The sequence below is a fragment of the Neovison vison genome, chromosome 2, assembly GCF_020171115.1.
Source record: "Neovison vison isolate M4711 chromosome 2, ASM_NN_V1, whole genome shotgun sequence".
Lineage (NCBI taxonomy): Eukaryota > Metazoa > Chordata > Mammalia > Carnivora > Mustelidae > Neogale > Neogale vison.
The window spans coordinates 231,629,240-231,642,555 of NC_058092.1; the positions used below are offsets into that span (position 1 = coordinate 231,629,240).

Consider the following 13,316-nt stretch of genomic DNA (forward strand, 5'->3'; position numbering starts at 1 on the left):
GCAGAAGAGTTCTTCATGCCCTTCTTAATTTTGAATTTTGATATAGTTGTAGACACACAGGAAGCTACAAAAATAATACATAGAGTCCAATGTACCCTTCTTCCAGCTCCCCCCAATGGTGGTGTCATCTATAACTGTAGGACAATATCAACACAGGAAGTCATGCAATACTGTGCTAAGCCACAGACCTTATTCTGTTTTCCCATCTTCCACATCCACTTGTGTGTGTGTGTGTGTGTGTGTGTTTATGTGAGAGAGAGAGAGAGAGAGAGAGGGAAACAAACAGAGAGAATGTTTCAGTCTCTGGTTAAAGATGCAGATTCCAGGGAACCCCCAGACCTCATAAAACAAGAAATTTTAGGTTTTGATATTGTAAATAGTCAACATTGATGTCATTCACAAATGAATGTCCCAGGAGCAACCTAAATTATCTATTGTTATTGAATTTTGCTTAATCAAAAAATGACTTGGAATGGTCGGGTCATGAGACTGAGGCCTGGGGATGGTCTTCTGACTCTAACCCTACGGGCATCTGGACAAAACTTCACCAGGAGGAAGAACGGACAGATGGAATGGCTTGCACGGAGCAAGCTGGGCAGACTTGGTAGCTCACTTCCCTCTAGGCAGGTCGCCTGCGGAGTTCCTAAATAGGCTGCTTGGAGCCTGAAGCCCTGTCCTACAGGCAGGCTGCTGCTTGGTCCCGCCCTTGGCCCTGGGCTTCCAGGTACCTGCAGCCCCAGGCCTCAGCAGGGGCCCACCTAGTACTCCAGCCTCCTCTTCCCTCTTCCAGTTAAGATCCCATCCCCTCAAGAAAAAGGTGGGATAAAAGGATTTTATACTATGTTGAAATGACGGACGGGCTTTAATCTGTCCCCAGTTCTATTGTCATGAAAAGACAGGTCCTACCTCACAGCATCCCTCTGAGATCTGCTAATGGGGAGGCTAAGAGGCAGCCACCGGTCTTTGCTTCCCTAGCCTAGATTGCACCAATGAATATTTTGAAATCCTGGACGGCCCTCCATCCTCGACAAAGTCCCTGGGGAAAACCTGCTCTGGATCCTACCTCACCTACGCGTCCTCCTCCAGCTCAATGACCCTCGTGTACTTCCGAAGCTTCAACAACATAGGGAAAAACTTCGTTGCTTATTATTACTCTGCACCCAAAGGTATGGACAATAGTTAAAAGCAGGAGCTTTGGAGTGGCAGCTAGACTGCCTGCCGTGGGGCCAGTTACAGCACCATCACTTACTCTGTGACTCCAGACAAGAGACCCAACCTCTCTGTGCCTCACACCATTCCCTGTGTAATGGGGATTAGAGAAGCTTCCTTCTTCCTAGGCTTGTTGTGGGGCTTACCTGGAATGACACAAGTAAAGCCTTTGCACAACGATGGTACATCATGTGCTCAGTGCTTGGCCGATTCAACCCCAAGTCTGCTTCCCCATAAATATTGGGTACAGTTTGCCCATTGGGACACCGCTTCTGGAGTTACACTGAATCTAGTACGAGGCGGGTGTTTCAGGACCTCCAGAAGAAGCAGCTGTGGTCCCAGCCTAAGAGGGGCTCACGTACAATCTGGAAGCAGTTTAAGACAAACCCGTGTGATGCAATTAGAGGACAAGTAGAATAGACTAAATGAAGGCAGACAGATGGGATAGACTAGAATATTCTAAATTGACACACACATGCATCTCAGCCAAAGACATTAGAAAAGAGAGAGCCGTGCGGGCTAAAACATGAAGGAAGCATAGGAAGAGACGGCCTTAGATTGGTCTTTAAGCCTGTCCAAGCTGTGAGTTGAGAAATGGGGAGGGGGCACGCAGGAGAAGGAGCAGCGTGAGTACAGAGATGGGATGTACAGGACATGCGGCGAAAAGGCAGACAGAAGCTGAGCCAAGGTTTCTGACACAGCACAGGTACTCGAAGTTGGGTAATCACAGCAACGGTGATCAAAATAGCAACGAACATTTACTGAATGCCGCTTTTATGCAAGGCAACCCTGTAAGCACTCTGCATGTGTTACTGCCTTTCATCCTCACACGAACCCATGGTTCTTCCCCTTGTACAGTTGGGGAAACTGAGGCTAGAGAGGTTCCATAATTGTTCTGAGGCCATCCAACCGTGGATCCTGCACTGTTTACCACTGAGAGAAAAGAGTCTGTCTCATGGACCCCATGAGCAGTTCTATCATCTGTCTTGGCTGAGGTGCTGTTCAGATCAGTCTCCCGCCCTGTTAGGGAGCACAGGGTGGCTCAGTGAGCACGCTTGGGAAGTATGCTATGAAACATGAAGGAGGCGCTCCGTGTCACAAAGTGGGTCAGAGAGTGTCATTGTCACTGTGATTGAGCAGTTATTGAGGCTTCCTTGTCGTTGCAGAGGCGAGTTCAAGGACCCCACATCTAATCAGTGAGTCACATTTACTGTTGCTTCTTTATCTTCATCCTTCATTTGTGTGTCTTCCTCTGTCCCCCCTCCTGGTGCTTGTAGCATCATAGTCCCATGTTTCCTAATTTCCTGCATCGGTCCAGCTAGCCGAGACATTCTGTCTGTGCACCCTTTGCACAAGCATAACTTAGCCCATTCGCCGTAGAACCAAGTTCCACATACCAACTGTTGGGTGTCTGTAAATTGGTAATTGCCAATTTGATTTCTTAATTCCTTGCTTTTATCAAAAATGGGAGACACATCTAATCAAGCCCTGCATACTTAGGGAAAGTTAACAAAGCAGAAGCAGAAATGGCTTTTTCCCTAGAGGGGCACCATGCATGTTTGCACTCTGGCACAGAATGGCACAATTCAAGTGTCATCATATTTCTAGTGACTGGACAGAAAGGACTATTACTTCTGTTGGATCCTACATGTCTGAGGAACAACGTAAACAGAATGCAATTTGGGAGGTCCTTTATTGTAAAGATGGTAGGGAGAATGAATCAACCAGAATCTTAGTGTTTAAGGGATGCTGCCATCTTGACCCTTTTTATCTGAAGGCTGTCGTCTTGTATTCACAGCAATCCCAACAGCAACACCCAAGACAGTGACAGCAAGACCAGGTAAGCCCTGGTAAGCTGGGGTGTGTTACCAACTATCCTTTCCTCTTGGAACCTGCATCTGTACCTGCTTCGTGGGCAGGAACAGGACCAACTATATGTACCTCGTCTATTTGAAAAATGGACCAGTTGACTCTGTGCACGTTTTTAGGACCATCCAAAACTCTTAGGATTCTTTGGTTCTGGAATCATGAGCAAAGTTCATTTTTTTGTGTGTTTTTCAGAGTCTCCAAAGCCTGACCAGCTTCCAGGTGCCTTCTAGTGGGGCTCTCTCTATTTTTTTTATTTGGCCAGTCTTACTCTTGGTTAACCTGTATCTGTGTAACTAATGGGCTTTTTCAAAGTGAGTGGACCGTCGAAGTTATTCCAGAGGCAGTGAGATGGGATAGCAGAGAAAAATAGTGAACTTTGGAACCAGGAGCACTGACTTTAGATCTGCTACTTCCCAGATGTGGGATTTTGGGTGAATAGTTCCACTTCTCTGACTTAAAGTCCCTCATGGATAGACCTGGCATGCTGGCACTCTTCTGCCCGCCTTCTGAGTTATTACGAAGGTGAAGATGAGCACATACACGCCCACCCACACTAAGGCACTCCACAAAGCCACAAATCACTGTGAATATTATATATAATATTATATTATATATAATATAATATTCTGTACTTAGCTGAAATAGATTGGCACATTCCTCTGGCCCAATACATACTCAGTTAATGAATGTTTTAGGCTAAATGTAATTTTGACTATCTTAATTGCATATTAACCTCCAAGTAAGAGGTTGACCAGTTGGCTGGCTCTTTTATCAAGTTCCCGTCCCTAATAGAAGTGTCAGGGTGGAGAGTGCCCAGTTCATGGACAACGTGTAGTGTCCCTAGAAGACAATGATCACCAGGTCTCTGTCTGCAGGGGACTGGCCAGAGCTGAGGCTGGTGGGCGGCTCAGGACGTTGCTCAGGACGTGTGGAGGTCCTCCATCAGGGGGCCTGGGGCACCGTGTGTGATGACCTCTGGGACCTGAACGAAGCCGAGGTCGTGTGCCGACAGCTGGGGTGTGGACGGGCCATGTCCGCCCTGGGAAAGGCCCACTTCGGCCCGGGCTCTGGAAACATCTTCCTGGACAACCTGCAGTGTTCCGGGGTAGAGCGCTACCTGGGCCAGTGTGCCCACTCGGGCTGGTCAGAACACAACTGTGGCCACCACGAGGACGCCGGCGTCATCTGCTCAGGTAGCCCCTCCCCTCTTGGTTGGTCATTGCCAGTCCCACCTGCCTATAAGGCCACCCTGCTAGAACTCAGAGATGGCCAGGGACAAAGACAGGGCCCTCAAACACATGGCATTTGATTTTTGCCTTATCTCTTCTAACCTGGTCAAAAATGCAAGATTTTGGGTGCCTGGGTGGCTCAGTTGGTTAAGTGATTGCCTTCGGCTCAGATCATGATCTTGGAATCCGGAAATTGAGTCCTGCCTCTGGGCTCCCTGCTCAGCAGGGAGTCTGCTTCTCCCACTGACCTCTCTCCTCTCATGCTCTTTCTCACAAATAAATAAATAAAATCTTTTTTTTAAATACAATATTTTAACTGCCAGCCTCCCAGAATAAAACCTACCGATTTTCTAATTTGGTAGTAAGATTTACCAAAGGCAGGCGGGCTTAACTGAAAACTGACATGTGCGAAGAGCATATTTAACTATAGGAATGTTTAAGGAATTTATGTAAAGGTCTTTCATTCAGAGGCAGTGAGAAGACGTCAGAGCTGAGCTGAGCAGACTTGAGTCTGGACGCCAGAGCCGGTGCCGACACTCAGACTGCATTTGGGCAACACATAAGCTCTTAGAGCTCAATTCCCCCGTCTTTAATAATGGGGACTGATGGCTCTCTTGCAGGAGTGTGGAAAGGCTTTGAGCCGTCTTCCGTAATGCACTTTCAGACACCTGACCAAAGGGCTGCATATCCGGTCATTTTTCCTGCGGTCTTTCTCACTCAATTCCCCAAGGAAATCGGTGGACTGGAACGGCTCACTTTAATCACCCGATGAGGTCACAATTTTTTCAGATACTTTGAATTCATGCACGTGCACAAATTAGCAAGGAGCAAAGTGGTCACCTCTGGAGCATCTACTAATAACCCCTTCCAACCCCGAATAGCCTTTCGGCAGACCAGCGCCTGGTGCAATTTAAAAGATTAGTACCTGCCCCTCCCAGTGGTGTTTGTGATCTGGAGCTGCCCCGGGAGAAGCGGTACCCGCTCTCCAACCTGAGACGATACTTACGCACACGCGCTTTGCTCCCTTCATCTGTCCGTTTGCTTCTGGGCATCCTGTTCCATGCGGCAAGTCTGACCTAGCCGCAGCCTCTCGGGCCCCCTGTGACTCCTCTTTCCCGGTTCCGGAGGGTGATCGTCTACATCTGAGCTGCCCCCAGTGACTCCCCAGAGTGAAACCCGTCCGCCACAAAGTCAACAGTTCAAGTCGGGCCCCACAAGCGCCCTTCGTGGCTGGCTGCTTCCTCTCGGTGCGGGAGGCAGCCAACAGCCAGAGAAAAGCTCTCCTTTATGTCCACGATGCACCTGGCTCGCCCAGGCCTGTGTTATTTAACGGGACTAATTCTTCCCAGATCAGAACAATAAACTCTTGCAACGATGTAGTTCAAACCTTTGTAGTCAGTCGCTGAAAGCAGGAGCTCTGACACATCCTGACGTATTTATTCTTTCTACAAACAGAGGCCGACGAGTCGCTCATGGAGAGTCCAGGTAGGTCCCGCTCACCGTGATGGGACTCGAGCATCAGCTCTCCCTGACTTTTCCTTGGGCCGTTTGTTTTCTTCCAGCTCTAAGTTCACTCTCTGTCTGAATTGCCGAGGTTTTCACACCACTGAGATGGAATTATTTCTCTTGAAATTTTTGCATGTGGGGATGGCTCTGTGTGTGTGTGTGTGTATGTGCATGCGTGCGTGTGTGCATGTGTACGTGTGAGTCCGTACTTTTGGAGATCCATGCGTGAGGAAACGGCATGTCAGTGTCTTTCTGCATATGCTCTTCCCCCCGGCTCAAAGGCCTTCCTCGCCCCACTTCCTCCCTCACCCACTCCTCACTGTCTGGATTCTTCCCAGGTGTCGCCTCTAGCCTGTTCGTGGCGCAGCACCTGTTCCTCCCCTTCCCTGTTTTTATCTCACCTTGTCCCAGTGTCTATATTTGATTGAAGGACTTTAGGCACCCCAAGGGCAGGAACCATATTTCTTTGGTTTATAGCAGTATCATCAATGTCTAACAGGAAAGACAATAAATTCCTTTGAAATCAGGTTAAACTGGCTCAAGACCTCCCCCACGCCCCCTGCCCACAACCTGCAGCTCAAGAACATGCCTCAGGAAGGTGAGGACCAGGCCCCAGGATTCATGACCGGGCATGTCCCTCTGCAAACCCACAGTCCTGCTGGCCTCTGAGGCCTGGCACCCGTGCAACCCAGGTGGGTCATCTGGGCACTCACGCCCTCCCCCTACCTCTGTCTGCAGGGGACTGGCCAGAGCTGAGGCTGGTGGGCGGCTCGGGACGTTGCTCAGGACGTGTGGAGGTCCTCCACCTGGGGGCCTGGGGCACCGTGTGTGATGACCTCTGGGACCTGAACGAAGCCGAGGTCGTGTGCCGACAGCTGGGGTGCGGACGGGCCATGTCCGCCCTGGGAAAGGCCCACTTCGGCCCGGGCTCTGGAAACATCTTCCTGGACAACCTGCAGTGTTCCGGGGTAGAGCGCTACCTGGGCCAGTGTGCCCACTCGGGCTGGTCGGAGCACAACTGTGGCCACCACGAGGACGCCGGCGTCATCTGCTCAGGTAGCCCCCTCTTCTCTCAGGCAATTACGTCTAACGTTGTTGTTGAAGACATTTTGAAACCATGCATCCCAGATGGAATCTACCCATCCGCCCACTCACTCATGGTTTCATGAAACCATCCTTGAGTGTCTGCTCTGTGCCAGGCCCCGGGCTCACACACACCCTTGGGCAGCGCCAGGCTGCACGTGGGAGGTGTCAAATGTTCACATACCCCAGCACCGCCTGAGGCATTGCAGTGCAGAGTCCTGGACTCTGGCCCCAGAAATCTTGACTAATTTGGGCAGGGATGTCGGAATCTACATTTTCACAAGTAGTCCAGGCAACTCAGCAGAAGACGGGCCATGGGTGATCCTGCACTGCGTGCCGTGGGGCAGAGATGACCAAGGTGCTGTGCCCCACCCCTCCCAAGGCCAGGGACCTTGCCAGAGGACGGCTGAGTCCTGTGCCCTGAAAGGCATCAGGGTCCTCTGCCCTCATTCCCCACTTGCACCCTCGTTACCCCGCCCCCTCCATGCTTTCCATTCACGAAAGAGAGTGACCTGTTGCCTTTCTTTATGCATTCAGACGCAGAAGAACTGCCTCCTCCTACACCTCCAGGTATGTCCATATTTTTTTCTTGTCTGGACAACTTTCCAATAATAATAATAGGATCAAACTCACTGTTTTGAGCCCCTCACATATACAACTCATTTAATCCCACAATAACGCGTGGAGGCAATTACTTTTCCAGATAGGTAAACTGAGGCAAAGACAGTTAGCAGTGTACCCAGGGCTAGCCAGTGGATTTGAACCCTTGGCCACCAGTCTCATTGACCATATCCTTTCATCGGCCCCGGCTCCACAAAGATCAGGTAAAATTAGCATAAAGATGGGGAGACATTTTGCTCAGATTATTGCTAATCCTGCAAAAAGATCCTTTGCTTTACAGAAGAGAAATTTGAGGCACAGAAAGGGTAAGTAACTTTCCTGAGATCACTCAGCAAGTTAGTGGCGGAACGAGTATTGACGCTGATCAGTCTGTCCACGAAGTACATGCTCATGGGGATCCTATGACTTCTGCCTGTTTTCAAAGATTTTCAAACTTAAGGATTGAGTTTTATTCATCTGTAATAAAAACCAAAGATTAGAAAAATCAGAGCAACACATGCATTGTAAATTCTGAAATGATACTGGAGGTAAAGGGAAAGGCATTTTGTTTTATTGCAATAGACGTTTCTGAGCACCTGAGTGGGAGCAGGAATGATCTCTATATGAATTCATGTATCTAATTCTCAGAGCTGAGGGTTAAGGAGATCCAAAAGCCTGCCGAAGATAACTCAGGTCGAAAGTCGTGGAACTGGGAGCACCTGGGGGGCTCAGTCAATTAAGCATCCAGCTCTTGATTTCAGCTCAGGTCATGATCTCAGGGTTGTGGTATCGAGACCCATGTCAGGCTCTGCGCGCAGCAGGGAGTCTGCTGGAGCTTCTCCCTTCCTCTCCCTCTACCTCACTGCCAACTTGTGCATACTCTCTGTTTGTCCCTCAAGTAAATGAATAAATAAATCTTCAGGAAAGAGAGAGAGAGAAGGGGAAAAAAGTAGCAGAAGTGGACTTTGCAGACCCCATCTGCTCTTTGAATGAATGTGGCTGCCTCCACATACACAAGTCATAAGTCATTGTCAGAAGCATCTCTCTTGGACACTTTCTTAGAGAAGACCTTGATGTGTTCTGGGTGTTCCTGGGATGAGTGGGAAGGAAGACAGTCCAAAGTTCAAAGGCCATGGAAGGAGGTCAAGGGCAGGGGATAGGCAAATGAAGGCCTACCTAGAGTTCTCATTTTATATAACTCAGCTATGCTGAAGACTACATAGATGATGGGGAGATGAGGAAGACCATGTTGAGTGAAAGGAGCCATTCTGGTTCTCTGTTGCTACTCTAAAAACAGAGTAGTTTACCACAAAGTCATTTAATGACATGTTTGTTGTTGTGGGTCAGGAATTTGGGCAGGGCTCAGATAGGAGATTCTTCTGCTCCATGTAGCTCCAAGCAGGGTCACTCAGTGGGGTTCACCTACATGGTGGTCTGGAGAGTTGAGCACATGCTTGATGCTTGGAGGAGACAGCTGGAAGTGTGGGCTCCTCCAAGACCCTCTTCCCCTCCAGGTGGTCTCGGGACTTTTTCACACAGTCTCTCCAGCAGGCTAATCATTCTTACAAGGGGGTTCCAGGTGCACAAGTGAACTAGTGTTTCCAGAGACAAGAAGTGGAAGCTTCCAGTCCCACAGTGTCACTTCCACCATATTCTGTTGGCCAAAACAGAGGCCACCAAGGTTCAAGCAAGGAGACCTAAATCAAACTTTGTGACAGAAGGCATGTCCAAGAATGTGTGGCCTTCTTTAATCTGCCCCAGGACAGTAGAAATATTCACTCAGCACCTTCAGACCTTTCTCAAGGTTGGCACTAAGTACCTTGACATTTCAGAGAAAACCCTTTACATTTCACTAACTTGTAGATGAAACTCAGTACTTTTCCCCTGAATGTCAGCATGATCTCACTTTTTCTTTTCCTTCTAGGTCTTTCCACAGCTTCTCGGGATCATATAACAGGTAGTCACTTGTTTTAAACTGTGATGGTAACCTAACACCAAGAGAACCGTCACAGCAGATGCTAGGCAGAGTGCCCAGGATGTGACACAGAGAGGCAGGCACAGCACGAGTGAGGGGCTGCTTGTCTACCTCCCAGGCCAGTCCTGTCATGGCCCCCTCCATGAGAACGCCAAGGGAGTCAGCATCCCAGCCAATGCAGCCCCTCTGTTCCCACCTTGGCCTCCCCAAGGGGCATGCATTCGCATGACTAATACCTGTAAATACTGACTTGCTAGCCCAATGGGGCAGGCTGGGAAGGGGATATGTGGATCTGCCCAGGTCAGAGTAGGCGGGAGGGTGACAAGGGACCTGAAGAGAATGTGGTGGTCATACCCAGCCACCTTCTAAGAGTGCAGTCCTGGAGAGGGCACCCACAATGGGTGTCAGCTCATGAGTAGAGGTTTCAAGAAAACCAGTCCCAGGGTTCTCGTGTCTGTCTGACCTGGCCCAGTTGTAACTACAACACAACTGACAGGATAGCTCTAAGCTGACTTGGTGCACCCCTACTTGCCAACATCTGTCACAGAGAAGACCAAGAATCTGGGAATTCTGGGAGCATAACACGTTAGTCAGGCAAAAACAGAAAGGAGAAAATGAAGCAACTTGGTAATTTAGGGGACAAGGCCAACAGCTTGTGTTGTGTTTTCAAATTTCCTCTAAAATAATTTGATGATTCTAAGATCTCTGGGGTTTTTTGTGGCATGCTGCGTGTGTGTGTACACGTGTGTGTACATATGCATGTGTATTGATTTATATGAATATATTTTATATAACATAAAATATATATATACAAATATAATTTTTATATATACACAAATATATATACAAATATAATTTGTTTCTATTTATATGAATATAATATATTGTATATAATATAAATAATATAAACATATATAATATATTTTACATAATATAATATAGAAGAATTAGATTTCACTTGTGTAACTCTTAGAAATCCAAAGACCCATAAGTTCCAGTCTCTGTAGATACTGAGTTAAAGGAAACACAATCTACCCAGAAAAGGGGGTGAAAAAGAACTTAAGGGGACGGCCAGTCATAGCCTCCTTCAACAGGCCACAACGTCCCCTTCTCCCCAGCTCATCAGATACCAAAGTTGTTCTGGAGCCTCTTGTTCTGCAAACTTTCCCAAACTCTCGCTTAACCTAGGCTTAACAGCGTCTGTCCCTTCGTCCTTCCTTCCCAACTCACCATGTAGATCCTCTCTGCCTCTCTCCCCACAAGCAAGAATCTTTCCACCTTAGAAGAAGGAGGGGATAGTGAATAGTCCTGAAAAATATAATATTTTCTTTAGCAGAGGGTAAGGGGGGAGGAAAAGACAGGGACCTCCCATATATTCATATTCTTGTCGCATCAGAATGAGATCGAATGGACTCTCCCTCCCTAGAGACGCTTAGGCTAAAAGTCTGTACAGACAGACTATGTGTGCCCACTGGGGGACCACTGCCAGACTCACCCAGGTGTGAGCAGGTCACGACTGGGGTCCCCTAGGGGCCACCTCGGGGACACATGCTGACATCCTTCTTCCTCTGGCTTCAGGAGGAAGTGGCTCCTGTGGAGGGGTCTTGTCGAGTCTGTCCGGCTCCTTCTCCAGTCCGCTGTACCCGGAGAGCTACCCGACAGACATCCAGTGCGTCTGGGAGATTCACGTGGACAAAAAATTCCGCATAGAACTCATGATTCCGAGCCTGAAGTAAGAAAACAACTTTTTCAGAGAAGATTCTTTTTAAATAAGTGTATTGGTTTGTGAATTCAAAATAAAGATTTTTCTTTTAGTGGGAAACATTTAGGGAGGAAATTCTTCCCAATTTGAAGGTCAAATTAATTTTGTAGCCCTATCCAACGAGTTCCTTCTACTTGGTAAAATTGAGCAAATGTTTTACTGACAAATTCAACTCAACCTCATGAGGATAGCTTTTTCTTTCGACTTTTTTCCTAAGAATGTCATGCAAGTCCTCCTTACCAGCTTTGCCCTTGTTATACAATGGGTACCAATACTTGGGCTCTTAGAATTTCTTTTTCCTTTTTCTGAATTTTAAACAAGCAGTAGGAGGCTTCCCATCACCCACGTGAGCCACCTACTCCAGCTCCAAATCCCAGATCTTCTCAATGTTGCCTCCAAGTGAAAGGAGGCAGTGGAGGCCTGGACTTATCTCTGACACCCAGCGGATACATTTCTCTGAGGCACTGCCTTTTTTTTTTTATCTCCATGGCATGAAATAACAACCGATGTTTCTTTTAGTGTTGCCCATGTATCCAGGCTCTGTACTATGTATTTTGTTTTGTTGGTTTTTTTTTTTTTTAGATTTTATTTACTTATTTGATAGAGAGAGACACAGTGAGAGAAGGAACAGAAGCACGGAGAGTGGGAGAGGGAGAAACAGGCTTCCCGCTGAGCAGGGAGCCCAATGTGGGGGTTCGATCCCAGGGCCCTGGGATCACGACGTGAGCCGAAGGCAGACACTTAACGCCTGAGCCACCCAGGAGCCCCTGCACTATGTATTTTGTATGCCTTGCAATATTCCAGCATCACTACAGCCCAAAGGTATATGCCCCTGTCATCTCCATGAGAGACGAGGAACTTGAGGCTCAGAGATGGTAACTGACTGGCCCAAGGCTGACCAGCTAGGTCTGTCCCATGTCAGAGCTCCAGCTCTTCCCCAGCATGTGATTCAGTGGGCGGAGTCACACCAAAGCCCTCCCTGTTGTATATGACTTGCATCAAGCTGCTAACATTATGCAACATTATGAGATGCTATGAAAATCCACCTTTAGCAAACACTGACTTACTGCCCGGTCTGTGGAGTCAGGCAGGCCCTAGGCCAAAGAATATCCTAGAAACATGTTGTCTTTGTTGACTCAAACCCTAAGGACACAGAGAGCCCGCAAGGAAGTGAGAGCCTTGAGCCCACACCTCCAAAGTCCATTCTGTTACAGGGAATTTGTTCCTTCAAAATCAGCCTCAGGCACATCCCTCATCAGTGCCTGCCAAAGTGCAGATACTCAGCATGCTGACATTTTTACTTTAAAATCGAGTTTTTTTCTCTCCAAGAATTTGAGTATGGAAAATGTTGTGAAACAGAGAGGTGGGAAAATCTGGCCATGATGTTAGTTACATGTTGATCGTTGAGGTACTGGCCTGGTAAGAATTCATTTGCAGTGGACACCAGCACTTTTAATATTCCATGGAGATGGTGACTGGCCAGAGCCATTAGGATTTTTAAATTTCTGCTCCTAAGTCATCACCACAGTCACCACAAGCCTCCCACAATCCTCAGACAAAATAAAACTTCCGTAATAAGGCATCTGCAGTTTACTGATACTTTATATATGAATATGCAGTTTAAAGTGAATCCAAATATTTAATCCTATGGTTGTCATGCTTTTTTTTAAATTTTAAGATCTAGGAGGTTTGAACCCGCCACTAACCCTCCACTTCGATACCCCCAGCCTGGAGGATATCCTTGGATGCCCCTACGACTCCATTGAAATCTTCGATGGCCCCAGGATTGCCTCGCTGTCCATGGGGAAGTTCTGTGCCTCAGTGGCTGTGATATTTTTCTCCTCCTCAGACATCATGACCGTGGTGTTCCGAAGTGATTCTATGATCACCAACACTGGCTTTTATGCTCTGTTCAATGTAATTCCACAGGATGAAGGAAAATCAGGTAGGAAGCTTCAGGTGCTTAAAGGGCAGAACAGTTTTCTAACTTGAGAGACTCCCCTGTTCGCAGAGGCCTGGGATTCACTTTTTAAAACACCCCACAATTGGCCCCATAAACCCTGCTGTGTAGCTGTTAGATTTT

General features: G+C 47.8%; 1 protein-coding gene across 1 annotated transcript in view; it reads left to right on the forward strand.

Annotated features, from left to right (window-relative positions):
• The window catches only part of LOC122899300 (deleted in malignant brain tumors 1 protein-like), a 109,497-nt gene that overhangs the window by 53,236 nt on the left and 42,945 nt on the right, over positions 1–13,316 (forward strand). The window contains 8 exon segments of the mRNA XM_044236849.1: positions 981–1,166; positions 3,954–4,329; positions 4,872–4,929; positions 6,566–6,869; positions 7,434–7,466; positions 9,421–9,453; positions 11,050–11,203; positions 12,961–13,178. Coding sequence (XP_044092784.1) covers positions 981–1,166; positions 3,954–4,329; positions 4,872–4,929; positions 6,566–6,869; positions 7,434–7,466; positions 9,421–9,453; positions 11,050–11,203; positions 12,961–13,178 — 1,362 coding nt within the window.